This window comes from Pan troglodytes, chromosome 12 (genome assembly GCF_028858775.2).
Source record: "Pan troglodytes isolate AG18354 chromosome 12, NHGRI_mPanTro3-v2.0_pri, whole genome shotgun sequence".
Classification (NCBI taxonomy): domain Eukaryota; kingdom Metazoa; phylum Chordata; class Mammalia; order Primates; family Hominidae; genus Pan; species Pan troglodytes.
The window spans coordinates 86,263,888-86,291,740 of record NC_072410.2 but is presented as its reverse complement, the minus strand read 5'-3'; the positions used below and the strand labels follow the sequence as shown (position 1 = coordinate 86,291,740).

At 39.7% G+C, this 27,853-nt stretch overlaps 1 protein-coding gene across 4 annotated transcripts in view; it reads left to right on the top strand.

Moving 5' to 3' along the window:
- Window positions 1-27,853, top strand: part of CRIM1 (cysteine rich transmembrane BMP regulator 1) — a 195,015-nt gene that overhangs the window by 148,724 nt on the left and 18,438 nt on the right. For all 4 annotated transcript variants that reach the window (XM_016948339.3, XM_016948342.3, XM_016948341.3 and 1 more), the window contains 5 exons: window positions 5,273-5,429; window positions 7,552-7,673; window positions 8,832-9,041; window positions 12,597-12,812; window positions 17,357-17,578. In XM_016948339.3, coding sequence (XP_016803828.3) covers window positions 5,273-5,429; window positions 7,552-7,673; window positions 8,832-9,041; window positions 12,597-12,812; window positions 17,357-17,578 — 927 coding nt within the window. The remainder of the gene's footprint in view (window positions 1-5,272; window positions 5,430-7,551; window positions 7,674-8,831; window positions 9,042-12,596; window positions 12,813-17,356; window positions 17,579-27,853) is intronic.

Here is a 27,853-nt window from a genome sequence, read left to right as displayed (position 1 = left end):
AAACCCTATAGAAACATGTGCTTCAAAAGTATGTGGCAAGTATATGATACAGAATTCTTTCATTTGAACATAATGTAATTTGCTGTTTTAATCGGCAACAAATAACATTCTTGTAACACTAAGAAAAGTAGTACTCCAGGACATACAGAAAGTTTACATTATTCCTGACTCAGTTCCTCAAAAACTGGTTTAGAATAAAAAATGTTTTTAAAGGTATGATAGCAACAAAGTTTAAAACTAAAATGATTTTAAAATGATATAAAGCAACTAGTAACCTAACACTTTATAGATACAAGCTTTTAACAACATTGCTCTTTAACCAGTGTCTTTTGCTAATAGACATAATATACCTGCTTACTACATAAACTCTGTATGAAAGGCATCTGCATGAATTAAGTAGCATCAGTCTTTTGGCATCTTAGTGTACACATCTTTAAATCAAGTGGATTTGATCAGATTATTTGTAACTTCTCTTCCAATTTTAACATTCTTTAATTCTAGACATTAATAGTGCTTTTTCTAGAAACTGATGCAGACTTGTAGAATTCTGCATCAGTCAGCAGAGAGGAAAGAGCCTTCATATTTTTCATGAAATATGTATCTGAATCAAGCATCACAAGAAGGTTGCAGCATCAAATATAGGGAGGCAGGCTCCTTGTTTTATTTCACTGTAATTCTAAACTAACACCTATCAGGGTCAAAATTGGGACCACCATTTGTAATGTTGCATTTCTTTATTTAGTAGTCTTGGGAACTTCATGGCCATCCTGAACTGATAATAGGTTTGTAGGAATTGCCAGCATCTAAGAGTTTAAAATACACTAAGTCCTCACTTAACATCCTCTATAGATTCTTGGAAACTATGACTTTACGTGAAATGACATGTAACAAAACCAGTTTTACCAGAGGCTAATTGATATAAACAAGAGTTAAGTTCCTACCATATATTTCTGGTCACGAAAACATCACCAAACTTCTAAATAAAGACCTAAAACATTTCTAATAGTAACAATTAAAGTAAGCATGAGTTATATATACATTTAAGAAAGGTTAACAAAAAACAAGTACAATGATGATTCCCCATTTTTAATGAATCAGTGAGTGATAGTGGTTGTAGTGGTGCTGTGTTGAATCGACGAATAAATGTTTGCAAAGCAAACATTGTAAGGAGCACCTCCTTCTGCCATGCAGTTCAAACACATACCATACCCAGTGTGGCAGGCTCACTGAACGCTGTTGTCCTGCAGTGTTTATGGTTGTACGTTTGTGTGATTATCACCTGCTTTAACAGATTTGTATTTTATAAGAATTTGTATTTATTCACTCATTTATTTTCCAACTTGCTTATTCCAGTCCAGGGTTGAGGGTGGCCACAGCCCATCCCAGCAGCTCTGCAAGCTGCAAGGTAGGAATCGACCTTGAACAGGACACCATCCCATTGCAGGGTGCACACACACACACACACTCTCTCTCTCTCTCTCACACACACACACACACACACACACACTCAGATTAGGACCATGTAGATACCCCAGTTCACCTAACGTGCACATCTTTGGGATGTGAGAGTACCCAGAGAAAACCCACACAGCATGAGAGAACATGCAGTCTCCACACAGAGAGTGGCCCCAACCGAGAACTGGTTTTTATTCCCCTCCTAAAAGTTATGACACAATGATGTTGAACAAAACCATTGCTGTTTGAGGACCTGCTGTACTACAGCAAAGAAGTATGCAGTACTCCTCTAGGGGACACCATCCACAGTGTGTTCTCCATGGAGGTTACATTGTATTTATATATAATGAATGGCGCCCCCGACAGCTGTGTCACGTTTTGAGCACAGGAGCAAACATTTCTTTTTTTCCAGAATGAACAGAGTTTTACTACATAGTTGCTATCGACCGGCCATGCTGTACAGGCCCTGTACTTTGCCATTGTTCATCACTTTCTCTTCAATCGTAACTTCTCCCCATGGATTAGAAAGCAATTTTAGATCACGGTAAAGTCATAATGCTGAAAAATTAGGAACATAAAGCCACCTTTTTCTGCGTGGTTGCCTCAAGTGATGTACTAAAGCTTTACAAACAAACATATAAACCCCTACCCTTCTATGAATACTGTTTTTCTACTCTTTATTTATGTTTTTATTTATTTATTTTTTTTTTAGACACAGGTTCTCACCCTGTCACCCAGGCTGGTGTGCAGTGGTGCAGTCATAGCTCTCACTGCAGCCTCGACCTCCTGGGATCAAGTAATCCTCTTGCCTCAGCCTCCCAAGTAGCTGGGATTACATTCACTCACCACCACACCCAGCTAATGTTTTATTTTCTGGCAGAGGCAAGGTCTCACTATGTTGCACAGGCTGGTCTCAAACTCCTGGCCTCAAGCAATTCTCCCACCTCAGCTTCCCAAAGTGCTGGGATTACAGGTTCCAGGCAGCCGCAGTCAGTCTGCTCTTTATTTAAATGTTTGCCATGATGATGCATTTCTCTTAAGAAAACTTCATAATTGACATATGTGGATTTAGGACTACTTTCCAGTTTTTAATGTTGTCTTTTTCTGAACTAGAAGATGGTATTTTGAGATGTTTTGTCAAGTGCTAGTATTTCAGGAAAATTTCAATGTTATCAGAGTAAGTTATTTTCATGCTGTCATTTCTCTGATAATATAGCAGTCTTGATGACAGTGGAGGAGTAGGTAACAAGAACATTGATTGATGCATTTAGTTAGCAAATGTTGTTGAATACCCACTCTGTACCAAATACCATGGTAGTCCCTATACAGTGTGTCTAAAGATACTAGGGCCTGGGCCTAGAGCTCCCTCTATTGGGAAGCTGAATGTAGATGGGCCAGAGCATAACATGCAGGAGAATGGTCCCAATTCAGGCAGCACTAGAGCATCCCACTCCTAGGAGGCATAGCCAGTCTCCTTCTAATGAATGTCCTGTATTTTTATTTAAATGTACCAGCCTTTGTTTGAAATTCCATTCCATTGCAAAGCAGAGGTATATTACAGACTAGTTTTTATCACATTGTTTAAACTTGAATGGAGACAGAACCGTTTTCTTTAAAGGTGAAGCACATTCAAGATCAAGGTCTATGGAAAAACTCCTTCCTTATTGCAGGACCAGGAAAATAAAGGCACCAAGGTGCTCAGGCTCCAAAATTTCAGGGAATTTAATCCCAAGGGATGTTGACTGACTCTGGGAGGTTTTCAGGGTGTTTTTAATTCATCTATTTCCCAACATAATTCATTTGTAGTCATGACCTAAGCATTCTTGTGACAGAAAAATGGATTCACAATTTAGATCTGTGTTAGAGAAACATGACTAATAAAGTCTTCTTTTTTCACCATTCCCTTAATAATGGGGAATGAAAAATTATGACCTTTCAAGTCATATAATTACAAATTTCTAAATGAACCATTTAGAATTTCTCTTCTAAGGATGCAAATTAGTAATCAGTTGCTTTACAGTGTAATACAGGCCCATGAGGTTATATTTATATGTGTAATAAAAGGTTTATGATAATGACAGAGTAGAAAATTACACCATAAATCACATTTTCCTTTTTAAAAGATAGCAAATTAAATATGCAAATATTGCCAACTAAGATTCACAAAAGATGCTATCTTGAAATATTTATGTAAAACACGGACCCATTTCACCTATTCATTGTAGTTAAGGTTTAATTTTAGATTATAATATAAGTGTGTTTTGAGGGGACAGATGCGTTCTGTTTTTCCCAGTGACTTATGTGTTATTACAATATTCATGCTTAAAGGATGGCCAGATAAAATAAAAATTTGTTCATCATTCCAATAATTAGACTCTATTTCCCATTTCACCAGTCCATGTAGAACAATATTCAAACATTGCTGTACTTTGGCCATTACCATATTAACTTCCCTTCTTTAAATTTGATTGTCTTTCATATTCTACATTTAATTCACACAGGTCTCAACTTGCTTGCTTTGTATAATTAAGCATGCTTTTTTCTTTTTAACCTTAAACATTTCTATTTCCCTTTTCTCTCGTAAGCCCTATATAACCTTTTAAAATCATTTTAGAAGACTTCTATTAGGCTAATAACTTCAGTAATGTTGCTAGTCACCATTGCTACTTTCCTTTTTGTTCTTCTAAAATAGTATTGTAACTGACTAGCAGAGGACAGTTAAACATCTCTCCAGATTCTGCTAACAGGGGATACTTTGAACACTTCAAATAGTGGTTACTTAAACATTAATATGAGTATTTTTTCAACACACACATTTTTTAGCCTGTTAACTAAAAAGCCTGTTATGTAAGTATATCCAAATACAGGGGTATTTGTCAGCACATAGAGAAAAAACATATCTAAATGTAACACTGAATATTTTAATTACTATCATGTTGTAAAAGATGTACTTTTTTGAAAGTAATAGTAAGAAATCCCTTATGCTGCATACAATATGCAGTATTATATGATAGCATCTAACACCCATAAAAGTAATTATCATGTGGATATTTAAAAACATGTGTTATGGGATGGGCGCAGTGACTCACACCTGTAACTCCAGCACTTTGGGAAGCTGACACAGGCGGATCACTTGAGGTCAGGAGTTCAAGAAGAACCTGGCAACATTTAGTAGAGAAGGCGAAACCGCATCCCTACTAAAAGTACAAAAATTAGCTGGGCGTGGTGGTGCATGCCTGTAATCACAGATACTTGGGAGGCTGAGGTGGGAGAATCACTTGAACCCAGGAGACAGAAGTTGCAGTGAGCCGAAATCACGCCACTGTACTCCAGTCTAAATGACAGAGCGAGAGATTCTGTCTCCAAAAAAAGAAAAAAGGACATGGATTATTATGGACATGCAATAGAAATAAAACATATAATGAAAATTGGACTGTAAATTTCTAATTCCCACATAATGTAAATGGTCATCAGTGGTTTGAAGTGATTTATAAAGTTCATGGAAAAATGATCTCAGTCATTAATTGTAATAGTTATCAGCCTGCTGTTCACTCAGAGCCTACCAGATTTGAGTACACTTTAGAAATCTATGCATTTCAAAGTTGGACTTTATTTTGTTTATTATTACCAAAACATGGAGTCATGTGATAACCATGAAATAGCACAGTCTATGCTTTTTAATGATAACCAGTGCCATGGTAGAGCTGAGAAATTGAGATCTGTGGAAGAGTGGAGGATTCAGGGACCGTATTTTAGCATCGAAGTGTTCTGCTCTGTTTATCTTTGGAAGAAACATGCCGTCTCTGTGTCTTCACAGCCGAGGAACTATGTTCAGAACGTAAACAAGGCTGCACCTTGAACTGTCCCTTCGGTTTCCTAACTGATGCCCAAAACTGTGAGATCTGTGAGTGCCGCCCAAGGCCCAAGAAGTGCAGACCCATAATCTGTGACAAGTATTGTCCACTTGGATTGCTGTACGTATTTGTTAATTCAGAAAAACTATTATGAAGTGCAACTTGGTGAAATGTTTCTGCACATTTTGTTTTATATGTTGTTTGTGAATTAATCTATGGTATATTGAGCCCAGAATGTCTATACTTGTTTTGTTAGGTGATTCATAAAGCAGGGAGAAGGTTGTATGTCCAAAAAAAAGAATCAAGTTTTACTTTTACTTTTTATGGACATGGGCCAGACACACCCTTTGTGCCTGTTATATGAGACTTTCCCATAGCAGAGTCCTTTAGACACTGCTGGCAAGATTAGGAGATGGAATTGTGAGGTCCCAGTGTTGGAAGTGCTACAACTCTTCACACCTGTCCCAAGGTCTATTTGTGATCATTTATTTAACACATACTTTAAGATCAATTGAAGACCGACCCCCACTCACTTGAAATACAGTGCATCCTTAGCTGCCATGCCTAGGTGTCTCACCTTGGAACTAGTCAGCGTTTCGTATTTTTTTCTTTATCTAGCGTTAGATTTTTATGAATTTTCTTGGAGATAAGGGCCATTACTTTTATTTTTTAATATACTTTATTGAGTCAAACCCCATGAGAATCTAGATTATTCCAGGGGGAGAAATAGACACTTCATATTTGTTTCTTTCGTGTCTGTATAAGCACCTATATTTGCCTTTATATCAGGTTGATGCCTTTAGAAAAATCACCTTAATTTATATTTTTTCCTTTGCTGTCTTTCATTTCAATCTGTCTTTCCAATTTGATATGTTTATGTAGTGCTAGATTCCTTTTTTTTTTTTTTTTTTTTTTTTCAGGCAGGGTAGTGCTCTGCCACCCAGGCCGTAGTGCAGTGGCACAAGCATGGCTCACTGCAGCCTCAACCTCCCAGGCTGTCAGTCCTCCCACCTCAGCCTCAGCCTCAGCCTCCCGAGTAGCTGGGACTAGAGGCATGCGCCACCATGCCCAACTAATTTTTGTATTTTTTTGGAGAGATGGGGTTTCACCATGTTTCCCAGGCTGATCTGGAACTCCTGGCTCAAGCGATCAGCCTACCTTGGCCTTCCAAAGTGCTGGGATTACAGGCATGAGCCACTGTGCCTGGCCTAGTGCTAGTAATTATAAGGGACTTAGACCTATCATCTCTTTCCCATCTTCTGTCAGTCATCTTTTTCATTCTTCATTTAAAAATTCTAGGTTTGGGAGGGGTCGTCTTTATAATTTTCATTGGATAATTAAATTGGAAACATTGTTCCTTAAAATTCCCCAAATAAAATAATGAATCATCATCATTCTTAATCCTAAAATAAGAATATGATATCAATAAGAGTATTATGTCTTAGCCTAACTGCTAATATAAAATGAAGTAGTTGTATCACAATAGTAGGTAGCTTCAACCACTTGCTACAGTATCATGACAGTTCAGAATCAAGGCTGTGTTCAAATCCAACCGTCATGTTGGAGAAAAATCTCTTAGGAGATTGTAGATTTCACTTTGTATTCCTGTCAGCACATTCAGGGAGGACCCAGTTGGACACCTTGGACAACTGAATATTATACTGGCTAGAACACATGTGTTAAGGACACACACCAAAAGAGAATTCTTGGCCAGACACCACGTGGGAGTGTCAGGATGAAGGCAGCAGTTGGTGCCCCTTTTATGTACCTGCTGACTAAAGAATTACTTTCTGCATGCAGCAGATACTTCCAGAAGGGAGGGAGGGAGGGAGGGACGGATGGATCAGTAGGTGGGTGTGTGGGTGGATGGATGGAGAAACAAATGAATACACAGATAAACCAACAAAATCTCCTTCACTTTCCTATTCATGGAGTTGCACATTCATCTTTTTATTGTGGTGTACCACTCTCCCTAATTAAATCAACAGTCATGTCATTGAGATTCTGAGAGCCACATCCTAGAAGCACGTAAGTGCTTGAGCAACTCTCTGCCTTGGTCATGAGTAAGTGGTGGTAATGGCCACAGGGAGCTAATTACCCATCACTCCAGGAATCTTTGAGAGCAAAAGTCAAGTCATTCTGTTTAATAGCAATATCACTTTATTGACCCTTGGTCTGAGTGCTTGGGCATCATTTGAGACTTTGTGATTTTCTGACCTCTGACAAAATTTTAATTACCCAGGAAGAATAAGCACGGCTGTGACATCTGTCGCTGTAAGAAATGTCCAGAGCTCTCATGCAGTAAGATCTGCCCCTTGGGTTTCCAGCAGGACAGTCACGGCTGTCTTATCTGCAAGTGCAGAGGTAAGTGTGTACACATGGCCCTTCCCCCTCAAAGCAGCCAGGGGCACCGAAACAAGGAACATAAGGACACCCTGTAATGAAATGGTTTCGGTGGTTGCTGCCTATTCTAACACAAATGTCAGTCTCTGTGGGACCGTCCCACAGGACTCCCTTTTCCTTTCATTTTTATGAAGTAAAAGCTCAGAATAGAATGTAAAGTAAGTATATGATGGACAAGCACATTGACTAAATTAATCACTTCCTAGCTCTTTTTACTTCTATCAGGAACTTTAGCCTAAAGCACAATTATCTGAACCTCTATAGAGCCTCTCTCTGTTCAGGAGTAAGATTAATAAAACTGCAACAGTAAATAGCCCCATTTCAAAGTTCTAGAGGGTGGGTATAGCTCAGAAGTTAGCTGCTGTATTTCCAGATAACAGTTTTCCATGAGAATTTAGCCTTTGGCTCAATAAGCACATGCCAGCCCACAGCTGTGAATAAGCACAGAGCCTGGATATCCCTGCTGCCTGAGGCTTCTCCAGGGAGCTTCCTGAAGCCACTGAGCATGCACCCTGACCGCCGTTTCTGCCCTTACCCCAGCTCCAGCCCTGCTGCCTATCCCTTTATGTTGTACTTGTCAGCATGATCCACAGATTAAACTATAAAAGATTCCTAAACTTTGTTTTACGATGTTTCAAAACTGGACAGTTACCACCTTAATGGTGTTTCTAAGGGGTTGGAGTAAACAAAAATCTAGTCACTGCTTTAATTGTTCTGCTGAACAAAACTCTGTTATTTGCAAGGGGCCCAGGATGTCCCCATTGGATGAAGCTTCTAGAGCGATTTTTCTGAATACATTCAACATATTTGTAAAATTTGTTATAAAATCAGTGCTTGTTTATTGTATAAAATATGAGAAAGTACAGTGGAAGGAATAAAAAATCAGCGATCATCCCACGAATTGGAGAGAAACTATTTGCCGGTTTTTTTCTCTGTTTTCTTTTTTCAAGATTGAGAACATATTGACTTAAATTCTTTTCATGAACATGTCCCATGTCACAAACTGTCCTGTGTAGACATAATTGTTGGTGGCTGGGGTCCAGTCCATGTACAGACTCTGTAGGCTGTTTCTCCTGTGCAGTAGCCACTTCTTTACCAGGCTGCCTTTTGTCTGTCCAGAGGCCTCTGCTTCAGCCGGGCCACCCATCCTTTCGGGCACTTGTCTCACCGTGGATGGTCATCATCATAAAAATGAGGAGAGCTGGCACGATGGGTGCCGGGAATGCTACTGTCTCAATGGACGGGAAATGTGTGCCCTGATCACCTGCCCGGTGCCTGCCTGTGGCAACCCCACCATTCACCCTGGACAGTGCTGCCCATCATGTGCAGGTAAAAGCTGGCTGCCATCTGTGTGCTCCATAAGCAAATGACTTCTGCCTTGCAGGGCCCTAGACGCATTTGTAACTATGGGGAGGTTGGAGGGGACAACCCCTGGAACACTTTTCAGCACTGTGTGGTTTTTGTCAACAACCACCACAGAATCATCCAGGCACTATCAGTGAAGAACCAAAGACCAGAGAAAATTCTATCATTGTAGAAATGGGTCTCCTCCTTTTTGAATGATTGACTCAGTTATGTAAGGTCTTTGGACTACATTTTTGTAAAGGTTTGTGGGCTGATGTTCTTACATTCCAGCTCTCCATTTTATTGATAGCACATAAAGTCTGAATGTCCTCATTAATATGAGGGGATTGGTACTAGTTTTATCCCATAAAACCTTATCACATTTAAAGTAATGTTTGAGAGGGAGAAACTTTTTGAAGTCTGTGGCTATTGCTCTTTTTTAAATTAATAGACATGTGGCACTCTTGCCAAATGGAGAGATTTAGAGTGACCACACGTCCAAAACATTTAAAATCATAATCATGGTAATCAAGTTACTAGAAAACCAGAACAGATTTGTAATTCAAGGGAGTCTGAATTATGATTGTCAATAACAGTAATTATAACCATAAACCTCATCTAGTACGTTTTATCCAAAGAGCTCAACACAGTCTTATATCTATTATTTCCCTCTCTGTGCAGGCCACTTTGAGTTAGGGAAAAACACATTGAGGCAGTTTCTCATTTGGAAAACAGACACAGAAAGATTGACTGTCTTACCAAGAGTGAAATAGTATGTCCACCAAAAGGCCTGGGAGAAATGAAGTCTCTCAAATCTTGTATCAGATTTCTTTCAAAGTGAAGTCTACTGTCAGATTTTGGAGGATGATTGTTTTTCCTCTGGTCAGTCCAGGTCCTGTATCTCCCTGTGCGTGAGTCCACCTGTGCAAAAGGTGTAGCCGGGAGCCTGAGGCCTGGTCCTTTTGCAACAAGACTAGCCTGGGAGGGAAACTGACCTTGTTCGCCATGGTTGGGGAGTAGGGGAGAGGGACACTTGAAGTCCCTTTCAGCTCTGAGATTATGCACAGCTCAATAGCTACAGTATCAGAGTGACAGGCAGCTCCCATACCTTGTAGAAAACGAGATTACAACGCAGAAGAGATGACTCTTTTTATTTTGTTTTGTTTCCCTGTAGTTCAGTTAGAGGTGCTCCATATCAGAACTCTTTCCTTTTTTCCGATATTTTGCTAGTTAAGTGTGAAAAACTGCTAGAGTCCCCTGCATAAGAAGGGTAAATGAGGACTTTAATATGATAGAACTCTGTGTTGACTCTTTGGGGAGGGAAAAATCATGTGTTTGCATGAAGACCCCTGCTTTAATTATAGGTGTGAATGCATAGAGGAGGGATTTGTACCTGGGTCTTTGCTAAACATGTCCTCAATGAAGAATTCTAACAGCTAGATTGGTAGAAATGCAAAGACATTAAGAATGGATAATTGACCTGAGAACTGAAAATCAGTAGAACCAGAAAGATCTTTCTCTATTAGAGTCATGGAAAGTTCTTACGTAAGCACACGTGAAGTTGTTGTTGATACCTTATTGTGGGTATGTCAACATCTGGATATACGTGTATGAAAACACATTTATGTATATGGATGTGTAGAGGTAAATTTTTTCTGCAAATCTTTAGCATGTTGCCACATAAGCCTCCTTCTGATTATAGACTCCAGAGCTGTTGCATTCACGGACTCCTACTTTAAAGAATATTTTTCTCCCCTCTTCATTCCGAGATCAGCTGTTTTTCTTCTTGGGATAAATGAGTATCTCCTGAACTCTTCTAATGAATATTTACTAAATGATAGTGTCTCTCAGATTTTCTGTCTTCCATACACTCTGCATTTGAGTTTTTCTTTTGTCTCCATGTCTCTGGCCCCTCTTGTGTTTTGCCTTGAGGCATATCGTATGGCAAAAAGGGGAGCAAGAAAGCATACCTGCCAACACGCACATCAGATTTATTCTGACCACTTCCGTACATGTCAGCATTTAACAAGGCAGTAATTGGCAGTCCTCTCTAAGCCCTTTTTGAAAGCAATAAGGGAGGCTTTTGCTATATTCATTTATCGATACTCTTTGGGACTTTTTGTTTCTCTGTAAACCACAGATGCACATTTACCATCTTGTCCAGCACAGTTTTCATTGTAATTATCTTCCTCTCTGTTGTTCTTATACTGGAAAGTTGGTTACAGTTGCTTGTGAATGTAAGCATTGATTGATGAGTATCAGTTTTCTGTGATATTGTCCCTGGGTCTAAGTTCCAGCCTTTTGTAATTCCCTTGAGATAAAGCTGTATTAGCAGTTGTTACCCTCTTAACTGGAAATCAGCCCACATCACTTAATTTCATTAGTATTGTTGACTCTCATGCTAACCACCACTTTGAAAGTCATAGCCCCAATTCACTCTTAAGAAGATTTCAGCTCTGAGCATCTCTGCATATATGGGCCCATTCTGGGGCGTGACTTCCACTGAGCTCCAAGCATGAGCTAGCCGTGATGTCTCCAGACTCTTTCTCGGCGGGATTCAACACTGTCAACACCTTCCTGAAGTGCTTGTTGCATTTGGATTACGTGACTATGGTTAATGTCTTCATACTTCTCATTTCCCCAGCAAAACTTCAGGGCAACTCCCAGCCCCTCTTCAGACATTTTCAACATTAAATTCCCTCTCTATCAGTGTCATCTCTCCAAGAGACCAAAACTACCTCTCCTCTGGGGAAAGAAATGATAGTTATCACCAGCCTGCCAGCATTTACCTCTCTTGATGATGATATTGCCAAGCACATGTTTAGTCTCAGGTGAGGGTTTTCAGACTGTTGATTCTACAGGAGCATTCCTGCTCAGTTTGCTGGCAGCTGGCTTAGATTGGGGTGTGGCCTGCTCGACAGCAGGACATATTTCCAAGCATAAAAGTACTCAGGATCCCAGAAATAATAAAGCAGATAGGGCATCGATCATTTGGAAGTTTTATTTAATCTGGAGACATATCCATGATCCAAACAACCATAGACTTGGGTTGCAGTTTCCCTCGTCTCTCCCTGAGCTCTCAGTTTCCTCATGCATAAAATAAGGTGACTGTAAGGAATAAATGAAATAACACAGGTGAAGTGCTTAGCATGGAAATAACTGAACCATACCAAGTATTCTGTAAATGAGAGATTTGAATCCGAGACAGTTCCTACACATTCACAGAAATGCCAGAAGAGGCCCCTGTTCTCATCTCTAGAGTGGGAGTCCCCTCCTTGTAATTTAATGATCTTATTGAATTCTCTTATTACTGTTGACAGACTTAAACCACTTGAACCTCACGTCCTAATATTAGCTGTTTTGCCATTGTCTTCTGTTTCCATGCATGGAATATTTTCTTCACTATTCTCTTAATAAGAATAGAGCGAGATGCTCTTCACAGTTCATCTCTTCTATCCCTTAAAGCAAACAGCACCAGGCTTTCAAGAGCTGGAAAGATTGCAGATGAATAATGTGTTCTGATTTTGTGTCATTTCCCAGATGACTTTGTGGTGCAGAAGCCAGAGCTCAGTACTCCCTCCATTTGCCACGCCCCTGGAGGAGAATACTTTGTGGAAGGAGAAACGTGGAACATTGACTCCTGTACTCAGTGCACCTGCCACAGCGGACGGGTGCTGTGTGAGACAGAGGTGTGCCCACCGCTGCTCTGCCAGAACCCCTCACGCACCCAGGATTCCTGCTGCCCACAGTGTACAGGTAAGCGACACCATGCCTTGTGGGTGCTTGGTGGGGAAGGATGCAGCTCTGGGTGTTGTCATTCTGTGGGACCCACAGGGCAGGATCAGCCCCATATGGGAGTGTGCCAAACCCAGTATCCCATCAGGAACAGCTGGCAGCCTGCTTCCTGCATGTATTCTCTTTATCAACCACCTATTTATGCAGTCAGTATGCCTCACACCTGAGATGACTGTGAAACAAAAAAGGAGACTCTTTCTCTTGCCAATTTTTTTCCTTAACCCTACATCTCAAACTCGAGGAGTATACCTAAGTAGAGAAAGTCCCACCGCACCAAATTAACCAAACGATTCTGTTACTGTGAAAAGTCATCTTTATGTAACAAATGAGAAGAATAGTTATTTATAAATAATGTAAACAAAATTATTTGTAAATAAAATTCTTTGAAATATAAGGGTGGTGAAGAGACTTTGAAATATGCATAATGCCACCCCCTCCAAGTTGGGATGATTAGTGAGTTAATGCCAAAAAGCATTAAGTGACTAGCACTGCACATGTATAAGGAGTGCTATTATTTTCTACTTTTTATTTCTCAGATAATCTGACCTTAGCAGGTAAATGTATGGCCATGAAACTTGTTAGAAGGAAATTTGTCAAGATGTTAATCATAAGTTACTGGTTTTATATAACTTTAGTAGTACTTTTAATTAATACTAGATGTGACTTTTTCAAAAGATATTTAAATATAAAATTACCAAGTTGACAGAACTAGTTTTGTTTTGTTGTTGTTGCTTCTTATTCCCATATTTCAACTTAAATCAATAAGCATTTACTTTCTAAACATATTCTTAGAGCATTTCTGCTCAGCAAAACATAAACCCTTGTATTTTATTACTTTTTTTTTTTTACATTGGATTATCTAGTCAGCTGGCCAGAATCTGTTGTTCCGTCATTATGTGCAGCATCATCAGTGTCTAAATTTTTTATAGGTTTATGTTGATGGCATTTTTGGAATTGATCAGATGAACTTATAGGCATAGCCACATTACTAGCTGTTGTCATCATGCACGGCAGCCCAAGTATTACCATTTTAGTACAGAACTGTTAATCTGAGAAGCTTAATTAGCACTATAGCTTTTCTAGTATAAGAAATAGTTCATATGTGTTACATTTTTAGGATATGCATGACCTATGATTTCCCAATTTGTTGTCATCACAATTCACTCAGATTCAAACCCTACTGATGTTTTTTGTTAATATATAGCAGTGGCTTTACTTACATCACCTTGGTAGAAACTACTTAGAGTGATCTTTTCCTTGGTGATAATGAATTTATATACTTTTAGCTATTTAGTTTACAAATATTTGTAGAATGCCTGAATTGAACTATGGGGATTCCAAGGTTAATGAAAACAGACATGATTCCTGTCCTGGAGCAATAGCCAAAAAGCCAAACAATCCAATATTCCACATTAAGTCAATAATGATAAAGTAAGAGGTGTGCCTTGAAAGGGAGGATTCAAGAACATAGGCAATCTGGGAAACTAAAGCAGCAAATACCCCTGGTGCTATTTGTGTTAGGATTTGAGTGATGAACTTAGGGATTGACTAAGGGAGTGGCACTGGGGGAGGAAATGCCTCCAGGACCACTAGCTCAAATTCATTGATGGGAAACCTTACTGAACTCAGAGGTTCCACCCATAAAGAGAAGGAGAGCTATGTGGAGATGGGAACCTCTGAGTATGCTAACATGGGTGGCATGTGCAGAGGCCCATGGGTTCTAGCCAAGCAAGGCAGTGGTAGTCCTGCATTCCTTTCCATCTTTCCAAAGAACAGGCAACCCCTCATATGCCTGGCTTTGACTTCTCATTCATTAACTTAGGCCTGGATTTTTTTCTTTACCTCTAACTAAAGGATGTTTCTGGACTTTCTCATTCATAGTTGTATTGAGATACAAAAAAATAAAAAGCCTTAAAACTCAAATTATCAATTTCTTCCCATCACAGTAATTCTCAACAGTGGCATTGATAAGTGGCATATTACACATGTAGAAAAATATCATCTCTAATCTTAGGACACTTGCATTCTAAAATGGCCCAAAAGTCATAGCTCCACAGTGGGATAACAGCTTCCAAAGGGTCGAATCCCTCATGATGCTTCCATCTGTAGGATGCCTTGTCATTTCCTCTCTTCAGCTTTCCCTCCTCTCTGGCCTGATTTAAAGCAAGGTCTGGTGAGGAAATGAGGAAAGATTGCACATCACTGCAAGTGAAGCTACTTCACCAGCATACAAAAGGGAGAGGGTAAAATAGCACTTGTTTCTTTCCATAAGTTTAAAATTTTCTTTCCTTTATTTTTAGAGTTGGAAAAAAGCATGGCAGAGAAGAGCGAGGGAGGTAGAAAATAAAAAGAAAAAAGGAACACCAGTGAAAACACTGGTAAAGATCAAATAAAGGAGTAAACGTTTGGAAACAGAAGTGTAAAGAAAAGGGTCTAGAGCAGGAAAAATGAGAAAAGAGGCCCAAAGAAGGGAGATGCTGTGGGTAAGATTCCAAATGACATTGTCGGTCAGGGTTGGGCCAGGAGCCTCCTGCCTGGTGGAAGGAAACCTGCAGACTCTACCTCGGCTCCAGCCCTCACACCGTCACTGCCAGCGTATCCTGATGTCCTCTGGGTTCTTTCCAGGCCTCAGTGAGAGCCCTGCAGATTCCAGGCTGTTTGTTTCACTGTCATTCCATAGCTTCATCACGGCTGTCCCTTCTTCTTTTCAGTTTTTAGACAGAGGTTGGGCAATGCTTGCATGAGCTAAGTTAACGTAAGTCACAAAAACCTCATGGAGATTTGCAGGGCCTAGTGTGAACAAGAGGGTGTTGTCCTTATTTCTAGCCAAAGCAAAAGTTAGCACTGGTCAGTCTCTTAAAGAAGAAATTATCCCTCGACGTAGATAACCACGAAAAGGTCATTGAGAAAGTCATCCCATCTTACCATCTCTAACCTATGTGGGTGGGATCTGTGGAATCATATCTGTAATAGGACCTAGAGTACCATGGAGCCGTGGAACCAATGGCTGTTCTTCAACTTATGCCTGCTGCCTTTGGGACTAGTCATAGGAGATAGAGTTACTCAGTTTAAAGGAGAGAGTATGGGCCAATCCCATTATGCTGGCTTCCCTGTCCCTCAGAGAAGGTCCACAATGAAGTAACTGCCTTGGTCCTCAAAAAGGCCCTTCTTGTCACATCCTACTTACTGGCTGTAGGGTATATTCATGAGGTGGATAGAAGGAAAAAGTGGCATGTAGAGCTTCTGGATCATATGGCAACTACATGTCTCAGTTGTTTCTGGTTCTTGACTAAAAATAACAGAGCTCATGAAGTTGGTTCTGGGAAGAACATACGACAACTCTTTTGATTGTGTATGCATGGAGAAAATGTGGCCCTCTTAGAGCTTTGCTAGGTAGGGCTGTCGTGGCTGTGTCTAGACTCTTGAGTGGTGAAGTTGATTAGAAGTGCTCTCTTATCAGTTGGACTATGACATTTCTAAACTGGAAACGCACCCACTTACATTTTCCTTTCTGATATCTCAATCATATTGCTGCTTGAAGTTACAATTTTCATTGATCTTAGTGGAAACCAATGCCCAAAGTGCTATCTGGATTTTCTGGTGACATTTTCTGTTGCAAGTTGTAACTAGATCTGGGGACTTTCAGGTCTCAGTCTTTAAATAGCAAAGACACAGATGATTTGCACATGATTTCTCTGTGGTTGCATCCTTAATGAGTGATTTAGATTTCTTATCTTTCAGCCATTAATGTGAATTCCTGAACATTGGAATGTTGCATTTAGGTGGTTTTTGGTAGTCTGGTACAATGAGAATTTGTCTGAATATTGATTGGTCAAAATTGCATGTGGCCACAAGTAAGAGAAAATCCAGCTACAATTTTTAAGTAAATAGAGGTTTATTTTACATATATGACAAGACATTTGGAGGCAGATGTTTATCAGCATTGATTCAGCGGCTCAGTGGGGTCAAGGCCTTTCTCTTCTGATAGGGGTGTCACAGCCGTGATCAACGCACTCCTATCAAGGCAGGAATAATGTGGAAGGATGATGGCAGAACATATCTACCCTTCTTTGAAGAAAGTGAAAGCTTTCCCAGAAATCCCCTTGTTAGCCATTAGGTCCCATTAGCTACGGCTAGATGATGGGGCCACCCTAGTTTCAAGGGAGCCTAGGAAAGCAGGGAACAGAATTGTCCCGTTTACTTACATGCATTGTAATCCAAGTCCTGGGACTTCCCCAAAGAAAACCAGGATTTCATTAAGGAAGAAAGAGCGGATGTTATATAAACAACTAACAGAATAACTGTAACATCTCTTTTTTGATCTTTGTTATTTTGTTTAAAAATTTAAGACCCTTCCCGAATCATACTTTCTGATTTGTTACTGCGTCATGTATTTAAGGAGGCACCGAAAGCCATCATGACTGGGTGTGCTTTGAAACACACTATGTTGCATAGTTGCTGGCCAACAGCATCTTCTTTGCTGACCTATATGTTCATTTTTCCAGATCAGCCTTTTCGGCCTTCCTTGTCCCGCAATAACAGCGTACCTAATTACTGCAAAAATGATGAAGGGGATATATTCCTGGCAGCTGAGTCCTGGAAGCCTGACGTTTGTACCAGCTGCATCTGCATCGATAGCGTAATTAGCTGTTTCTCTGAGTCCTGCCCTTCTGTATCCTGTGAAAGACCTGTCTTGAGAAAAGGCCAGTGTTGTCCCTACTGCATAGGTAAGACCAAGGAAAAAAAAAATCCCTCATCTCTACCAGTTGTCACTAAATCTGTATTGACAGCCATTTGCTAGATCAATTAATATTTTTGAAACTGGTTTTTTCCCTGCTTGACATGTCACACAGACCCAGTGTAGCAACACCGAGCAGAAGAAAGGTATGGAAGATGTACTCCCAAGAGGAGGTGCTGTAAGAATAAATAAATGAGGCCAGGCGTGGTGGCTTACGCCTGCAATCCCAGCACTTTGGGAGGCCGAGGCAGACGGATCACTTGAGGTCAGGAGTTCAAGACCAGCCTGGCCAACATGATGAAACCCCGTCTCTACCAAAAATACAGAAATTAGCTGTGTGTGGTGGCACACACCTGTAATCCCAGCTACTCCGGAGGCTGAGGCAGGAGAAATCACTTGAACACGGGAGGCGGAGGTTACAGTGAGCCAAGATTGTGCCACTGCACTCCAGCCTGGGTGACAGAGCAAGACTCCATCTCAAAAAAAAAAAAAAAAAAAAAAAAGAAGAAGAAGAAGGAGAAAGAAATGTTCTCTGAGAATGTCATAATGTTATAGCACTGTCGTGTTCTATCGGGGTCCTTTGCCAGTTCAGGGTTTTCAATTTCAGAACTCTGTTTCTCCAGCCTATTTTTTACAGTGGTTTTTTTTTTCTTTTTTTAGACAGATTCTCACTCTGTCACCCAGGCTGGAGTGCAGTGGTGCAATCTCAGCTTGCTGCAACCTCCGCCTCCTGGGTTCAAGCAATTCTCCTGCCTCAGCCTCCCTAGTAGCTGGAATTACAGGTGCCTGCCACCTCGCCTAGCTAATTTTTGTATTTTAGTAGAGACGGGGACAGTGGTGTTTTTTTCCAGATAGAAACACCATGTCTCATATTAGAGCCCACTTAGTGTATAAAGCTTGCTGCTGCCTTGAGATCAACTAAATATGAAATATTAATTTAATCTCCCAGTTGTTCCTGTCTTCTGGCACTTAATGGATTCTGTTTCAACCACGTGGTTGTCCCTGTCAGTGGCCTAGGCACACAGAGTGAGGCCTGAGTAACTCTAGAGCCCTCACCTTCTTGTGACCCGTGGTGGTGATGCATCTTTGTGAGCAGAGGATCTATGTATATTAGCACCTAACATCTGGAGCAAAACTAGTCCTATGGACATAAGCCAGATGCTGTTCTGAGGTCCAAAAGGTGAGACAGCTGGCAGTTCTATCAAGGACAGCCCGTGTTCCCTGGGCTTTCACCCTCTTTTAACGCTTTTGTGTCCAGTAAAGCTCAAAGTCAAATGAAAGACAATGACACGTCTCAATCAGATAGTGCACCTATAATCAGAGTAGCAAATGAAAAAGTTTACAGTCTGTACTAATTGCACATTTATTGTTGGGGATTTTCCATGTTTTCTAAACACAAGTCATTGCATATATCTGGAGTGATAGATGGGGAATAAAGGAGATCTGGCTACACAGTTTTGTGGCATTTCTGATAGATAAGCTGAGGAATGGTGGCCATAACTCAAGCTCATGAGGACATCTCCCTGTCCTTGTCTTGTGACTTCTGGCCACTAGACAGGGCCACTCTTGAGTCTTCTACTCTGCATGATGGTATATGAGATGGAAATACCTGTTCTTAGGAATTTTACACAGATTTTCTTACTGTAATGGTCAAAGAGTAATAAAAGTTCTGTTTTAAAAGCTAGATGGCCAAAGAGTAATAAAAGTTCTGTTTTAAAAGCTAGATTCTCTCTTTTAATAGGGTTACCATCCATATAATTTATTCTTCAAACCACGATGCTTTTGAGAGTGAAAAGGGGGCTGTTAATAATTCTGATGGGACAATAGTCATAGATCAGGAGTGTCCCAAGCAAACTGGATATGTGGCAGCCCTGCATTTTAGCACCAGCTTCTCTGTACTCTACCCATAAGCTTTCTAGCTCCTAAGTGGAGGGAAAAATGTATCAAGGCATATATCCAATTTAGTGCTACTTACCTTTTCAAAGAGCTGACCAAAATTCACGCAACAAAATGACACAGCCTTTGGTGAGATCTAAATGAAAGCTATAACTAAGCTACTCTCTCAGGCTGGGTAAGGGGAAAGTATAGCCAATATCCCCATAGTTATATATCAAAACTTTTTTTTTTAACTTTTTAAGTTCAGAGGTACAAGTGCAGTAAAACTTTAATACTAAAGGAAATGGTTCACAAGTCCACCAGGGATACTTATGTCATACTTGGGAAACCAGGGCCCAGGAGGTCTGCATGTTACCTTCAGAGGAAAAATCTAACAGCAGATCTCTCGTGTGTTGAAAATTCTCAGATTGTTTTGTGTAAATTTATTGTTGTTTTGCTACTTAATTGTTAAATTTGTAATTAGTAAATTATTCGACTAGTAAATTTGTTTTCATGTGATGGTAGATAATCATCTCTCACAAAACCAATTTAACAAATTCAAAATTATGAAGAGAAACCTGCAAATCATAGTATTCTGTAGTCTTTCTTTTTATTTTTTATTTTTTGCCTTCATACTTTCTATTCCAATTCCTGCATCTAGATTACACATTCTTCATTGGTGTAGAAAAAAAGGACCAGTTTGGCTCAAATTTGTGATTTTGATTTTAAGTTGGACTGCAGCACTTTTGCTAAATTGTGGTTCATATGAGCTCGTAATGGTATAGTGGACATTTTGATTCTGATCTATCTCCCTCCACAACTTCCCTCCCCCTCCCAAACTGATGCGTGTATAATTTTATCATATAAACCTATGACTTAGCTTCAGGGGACCATGTTGGGAAGACTTAACATTTGATGAACTGTAACCATGTACCTTATTCACTCGTTCATCTTAATAATTTATATGTGTTGTATTATTGAAATAGTCATTAAGCCCTCTTCTGTCTGCATCATATTTACTTTGCAAGTAGCGTTGTTAGATAGGCCTTCATCCTTTCTCATCTAGCCCTGCTATATCTAAACGTACGAAGTCAAGTTCATGACTATGATATAGGGATTTCCTGTCTGACTCTCCAGTTTGCATTTGGGCTTGTTCTCTTATCAACTAAGAAGTCCTGACTTCCAGTCAGCTTGGTCCCTATATAAGGGTGCCAAGCCTGGCCAGCAGAAGCACACCCAAAGGCAGTTGCCAGCTGTGCTTCATTGGCAGAGCCTTTATCACCATCCAGAGATCACTGAGCAAAGGAAAAACATGGAAACACACCATCAGGCGGCATGTCTTAAAGCACCCAATTGTTTTTCCAGTGGGCACCAAAGACCAGTGCTCGCATTGTTTCCTGGTTTAGGCTTTCTCAGTTTTAACTCAGATTATCATCTATTCTCAGGATCTTGTGTATCTCACTGTTAGAATGTACAGACTATCTCACCCCAGCCTACAGTGCTGACCTCACCTTGGCTGTAGGGCTCTTCCGTGGACGAATGTTCTCCCTAATTAGTCACATACAGATCTCTAAAAACCTCAAACTCACAATTAAGGGACCTCTTTTGTTAGTGGTCAAAAAAAAAAGTATGCGTGTGAAGTATCCTTTTTTCCTACTGTAAGAAAAATGAAAAGTGGTGATTCTACCAAAAATAGTTTTCTGATTACAAGTATTTGTGTTCCTTTTGTTAAATTGTCAAGTCACTAATGAGCAATGATAATGCTTCTCTTTTGATGTGCGAAGGCCTCATATTATGTGTGCTAATTTAATAGGATATGTAATATAGACATAATTAATAGGATTGATGATTAATTTTGAAAAGTGAACAGCTTTGTCTAGTTTCTTATAATATCCATCATTAGGGAATTCATTGTTCTACTAGAAAGAAACTAAGTAGTAATTACCCATTCACTTTAATGGAACATCTTCTGATTCCCTAATTTTTTTTGTACTCTGGTTTTCTAAGTAAATACATTCAAACTTAGATTTTATCTTCATAAGCTGACTATAATGAAGGGTTAAAGGATGAAGAACAAGAATCAAAAGTTGACAAGTATGACTCAGGTGGAGATAAAAGGTCTGGTGGGAATTCTGATGGGTGAAAAGAGATTTCATATGTGGTTCCTTGTAAACAGCAAATGCCTCTGTTATGACCTACTTAGCCATGCAAGAGTGTACTGGTTTCTAAAGCATCCCATGGCCATTTCACTGATGACATGCTACATGCCTTTCTCAAACCTTGCCAGAGCAAAAATTATTTCAGTGCTTTCAGTGAAGTCTTTATTTCATGACTTCAAGGAGGATAGCAGACAAGTAAATTAGCAGCCCTCATACCACACCACTCATATGCCTCTGGGGATACTCATATCCCCATATGAGCCCTGACCACATCAACCTTGCTCTAATGTTCGTGTTGGTGATGCTTCTGCCCATACTGAGTGCCAGACTCTGGCAGCTTCTGGAGGGGGGACCATGAGTCTTTCAGTGGAACCTCCCTGTGTCCAGGGGTCAGTCATTCCTGGTCAGATATTAAACAGAAAAAGTACGACTTTGATCATAAAGTCTATCTTAGGTTAATTTCCAGGATTTTCAAGCCCACTTCATTGCTGCATCATACCTGTTGACTTTGGAAGTCAAGATGCTCAGGTATGTCCCCCAATTAAGCCACTCTAGGTGATCAGGACTGACGTTGAATAAATAGCTCATGTGTTGGCTAAGTCTTAAGTGTTAGTATGTAGAGCATTGTTTTGAAAATTATGACTTGGCAAGTATCTGTTTGTAACTACGTGTTATTTTAGAAGATATTTCAAGGTCAGATTTTTAAAGTCATTTGTTGGCTAGAAATTCTTGAGTCAGTGTATCTTTCTCACTTCAGAAATTGTGGATGATTGTTTGTGTTTATTATATATAATATAAATATTTACTTATACATTATATAAAATAAATACAAGTATATATGTGGCTCATAACTTCCATGTGAACTAAGTTAAAATGTTCTGATTACATGCCTTCTAATCAGCCAGTATCATTGAAGTGTTTTTAAGTGTCATATATCTTTAAGGATCTGTGAAAATGAGTTCTATTATAGGTCGATGGTACACTAAAAATTTCTTACAGGTTGTATTAATACCTCTGTTTGATTAGAAGTTAGCTATTTTTATATTTATATATTTACTAATATTCGAAGTGGGACTTTCCCATGGAGCTGGCTTAGCTTGTGTTGTGACTGTATTTCTTCTCAACTGGCTGTGATACTGTCACTGTATAGTGATCTCCTCCATAGTGATCTTCAACTCGCAAATGATTAAATAATATTTAACCTTAATAGGGAAATGCCTATACCTTATATCAAGTCAATACATTATTCCTTTTGCTTAGATTTCTGTTTATTTAAACATAACTCTACTAAACTGGTATCTTAGAGATATATAGCATCTCTTTGGAACATCTGTTGGTCATTGTGTATTTAATTCAGCCCAAGAATCAATTATAGTAAATATTTAATTCAGGCATCTTTAAGCTATACAACCCATGAAACTTAATGTTACGCATTTTGAAACCATAATGATATGATGGTGCCCACCTTCATTGGAACATTTTTCACCGCTGCTTCTCCAGTGTATTTTCTTAAAATTAAAAGCTTCTGCACATTGGAAAGAGAACTTCCCTTGGAGCCAGAGCATTATAATCACAGCTCTGTCACATTCTAGCTTTATGTCTCGGTGATATGATGTAACCCTAGTTCAGTATCCTCATCCATAAGATGGCAATAATAATATTGTCCTGTGCTTCACAAAAGTGCCAAGAATATTAAATGACATAATGTACATATGCAAAAATACTTTATAAACAGTAAACACAATTTAAGTGTATATTGATTCAGTAGAATTGCTGCTCTCGTAACACAGATTGCAGCTGATCTGAGTAACGTTATCAAATAGATTCTAGTGTCTCACTGTTAAATGTAGCGTCTGGCTTTCTACAAGAGAAATGCCTGGATATAACATCTCAGTGATGAGCTTTTCGAGGCCGAGAATATCTTAGAGAATGCTTTGGCAGTGTACCTCATCCTGCCTGCTCCCATCTTAAAAAGCCCATGTCACTTTGGTCACTCCATTGTAACCCGGGTAGAAACAGTGTGCTTTCTGTAGCTCAGCTGTGTTGTGACAGGGCCTTGCCCACAAACCGCACTGTTCTTTCATACTTCTAGACATTATCAGAAGTGAGAAAATAGGGCTCATTTATTTTTGTTTATGTTGAGAGGCTAGTCCCATTTGAAGAGTCTGAACTTACTGTGCATGATCCACTGTGATTCCTGGGAACAGAGTACGTGGCATTTATCATCAGGGCGCACCCTCATAGGGAGATGTATACCTCCTGCACATTCTTCAGTGCTGTCAGTTACTGTGGACCTACACGGAGGCCCAGGTTGTCACAGTTAGTGCTAAAAAGATTGAAACAAAAGATGAGAGGTGTGATTTGAAAGAAGGGGAAACAGGATGATTTTCTGTGTATTGTTTAGAGAGTATAAAAATGAAAACATTCTGGTTGTCGTGCACCATGCTAACTTCGGAACTGGTCTAAAGTTATCACAACAAAAATAAGCAGTGTTTGATTTCAGTTTGTTTGGGTCTTACCCTATGCCCTAGGAAGCAACTGATCTTGCTGCTTCCATAAGCAGCTTTCTCTTCTCACTTCAGTATCCTTTCCAGGCCCCCGGCTGTGTAAACAGAAATTCAAGTTGTTCTGGTTAACTTGGGAAAAACCCCTAAGCTGCATAGTCTTTAGGTGTGCTCCGCTCCAGCCCCACATTCTTAATTTAAAGAGCTCTGCTGCACGGAAGTTAGGCTGCTGCACTGCTATTTCCAGAGAGATGCAACAGCATCTGCCTTTCTCTTATTTCGGTCCAGGAGGCCAAACCTGATTTTGTACCCTCTAGTGGTCAAGGATATGGGGGAAGACCCCATCACAAGAGGGCCCACCTGATAAGAACCCTCTGGAGACTGCTGGCAGAGTCTTCTTAACAGGACTTGGACTGTGACCAGATAAAACATCTTCTATAGGTGCAGAAACTGGCCAATCTGGAAAGTCCAATGGCTTCTACATTAAGGTTTTCTTAACAAGATGGTATACCCCGACTTTTACATGGATTGCTTCTTTTAAGTCCTAAAAGAAGTTGTATTTCTTCCTCCTTATTTGGGCCACCTTGATCTTTAGTTGTTGCTGCCTGCCTTTTAAAATGACATTTTTATATTTCCAAAATGATTTATGTGAATAATGTCCATGTACCTGTAGATGCATCTTGGATTGTAGGCCCTACTATGACATGAGACCACATTTAAAGTTGAAAATAAAATGTTTCCTTCAACAACTATCCATGAAGTGCTTAATCAACCCATAACAAATGCTTAACACAAGGAGTAAGCTCTATTACTGAGAAATTGTGTCCTCTGCATGCAGTGGTTCTCAGCCAAAAGCGACTGTGTTTACTAGTTTGGTGAGATTTCTTTTTGTAGAACTAGGACTTGGAAGCCTGAGCAATCACCTATTTCTTTCTAGTATGTTGAAGAAATCTGATAGGCTCTTTTAACCTTTATAAATTACTTGCACTTCCTACCCTAAGAAATAAATGAAATAAAATAAAACAAAAATGGAATTCTAAGAAAAGCCTTAAACTGTGGCCAAATCTGCTTTCACAGCAATTAAGATTGAGGCAGTATGGAGAGGTAGGAGTCAGCCGACATGACAGCATTTACCTCATTTTTTTAAAAGAAAGATGGATTAAGATCAGATTTTTTTTATTGGAAGCTAAAAGTTATAAAGTAAAATACCCAAAGATTTAACTAAATCAGTAAGCATTTGTTGCATTTTTAACCAGAATTCTTTAATCATTTCCTGACAGAATGACTGTGTATTAGATCTCTGCCTCATTGAAATTGTCTAGGCCCCCTGCATCTGTTTTTAGCAAGACTTCAGTTGAGTTCCATCTTTTCATTCTTTTACAGTCTGTAAAGGCCTGGTGAGTCAGCGTATTGAAAATCAGTCATCATCTTCTGTCTATGAGTTCTTAGTGGCCCGTCCATTATTTTCTCAGATTCCTGCGTCATTACAATTTTCATGTGTTTAAGTCTCTTCTTTATGTTTTTTAAAAAAACAAGTGAAGCCAGTTTCTCAAACAGGAGGTGCTCACATTCTATTTATTCTCCAAGTGTGGAGTTTGTGCCCAGCATGTGACCGACAATACAGAATGAAAAGCACATGACAAGCCAGGGATTTCAGTGTCTTGTTAGAAAGTGAAATGGAAGTGGTATTTTATTCCTTTGTGGCTTAGAGAGTGCTGTAATGCATTGTTACAGGTATAAACTAACATTTTTAGAAGTACTTCCCCTATTCTTGCCCAGGTCAGCTATGTCATTGGTAATACTTGGCTGCCTTTTCTACCGCTCCCTTTTCTAAATCTCATGTTACCCATAGTATACATGGGCCCTTTGTATGCCTGCCTAAATGACTTCACTGAAGTTTTCTGTAAATCCCTCAAACCTCAAACTTAAGAACCCAAACTGTAATATCATGTTATTAGCAGGACCAGCTGTCTGCGCGTCTTTTCCAGACACTGGGCTCATCCATTTGGATATGGACTCCCACAAAGCTGACGAGACCCTCTGGGTGCAGGAGCGTCTCCTGAGGACCAAGGCCTTGAATGCCTTGTTCACGTCTGCATCCCCAACACTTAGGATGACACTCAGGGGGCCTTGATCTCAATGTGTGGGAAGAACAAATGCCCCCGTTATAGTACTGTGTTGGCTCGTTTTGCAGTGAGACTTATTCTGAGATTAAGAGCTGCATTTAGCTTCTTGGCCACCAGGATCCCAGAGTAAATTACTTTTCAGGACTCTAAATAGTACGCAGGAGATTTGAAAGAACTGATGCAATTTCTAAAGCAGCCTGACTTCCTCCCAGGAAGTTACTCCCACACCAAGACTCTGACTTCATGACCACCAGATTTAGAAATTGAAGTATCTATGTAAGAAGTTGCCTCCTAGGCAGAAATCAAGAAATCCAACTATAACATAGGTTAGAGTCCATTTTGGTTTTTATATCCTTCCACAGAGGAAAGAGGAGGAAGAATCTGGAGATGCGTTTTTGGTGTTTTTTTTTTTTTTTCCAGAGGCTCATGTATATCCTACATCATAGTCAGTTTCAGAGCAGGGCTGTGCCACCATCTCAGTGACTCCTGGAATACTAAATTGGATCTTTGTAGAGGAAGAAAATAACACAGTTCTAGATTTTCCCTAGCTGTTAATTAGTTTTATGGCATAATTAAAATAGCTCAGGAGTAAAAACAAAGTCCAGCCTTAACAGGCTGTTAAGTCTTCTTTTCTTATCTTGAAAAGAGATAAGATAATGAAGTTTAAACAGTTGAAGAAGTTAACTGGAAAGGAATTAACATTTCAAGGCCTTGCCGCTTCTTCCTCCTCTTGTGATATGAACCAGAATTGAGGGAAAATAGGCAGGAGGGAACCCACACTGAATTTTCCAGACTCTACCGCTGAAAGACATTGTATATTTTTATTGTAATCATATGTGATGCAAGATAATATTGCTCATATCTGAATCCCAAAAGAAAAGAAGATGTTTGTCTGAGCATCCCATGAGGTAAGCAGCCCCATGGAAGGACCAGCTGCATCCAGCAAAGGGCTCCAGGTCCCTGACGTAGTTGATGGTGATGGCAGAAGTCAATCTTTGTATTCTTACAGAGACTTTGTTTCTGAAAGAGGCCAAAAGTCATTTCAAACTGAATCTGACGGATAAGATAGGGGCCATAGCTGAGAAAAATAAGTAGCAAAGCCAATCTAAACCAAGGTGTAACTGTGAAATAGTAACCATCTTCTTTGCACGTTTCAAAATTGGCCCTGGACGCCATCGCAAGAGGAAAATTCCAAAGCTGTGCAGCAGCGGCAGTACCATTGGAAGAGTTTACAGCCTACCAGGACTACTTAGAAGGGGATCATGTTTATTTGGATATATAACCCCTGATTGGTTTGTTTTAAAAATAAATGTTATTATGTTAGTGTCATACCTCATGGTTTCCTTGGAACATTCTCCTCTAATCCTCTTTGAGAGAGTGGGAGGGAGAGATTGTGAGGGGAGAGAGAAGTGTTAAACAGAGATGTTCCTAAGGAGGACCAGGAATCCTAAATTACCTAAATAACCCACTTCGTTATCTCCACTCCTTGATAGCACTGTGTGAGGTATGATGCAGTCAGGTGAAGGACAATTTATCTTTGAAGACAAAGATAAATTCGAGTCCCCATTTTCAAGAGTCAGTGAGAAGTAACAGCTTGTTT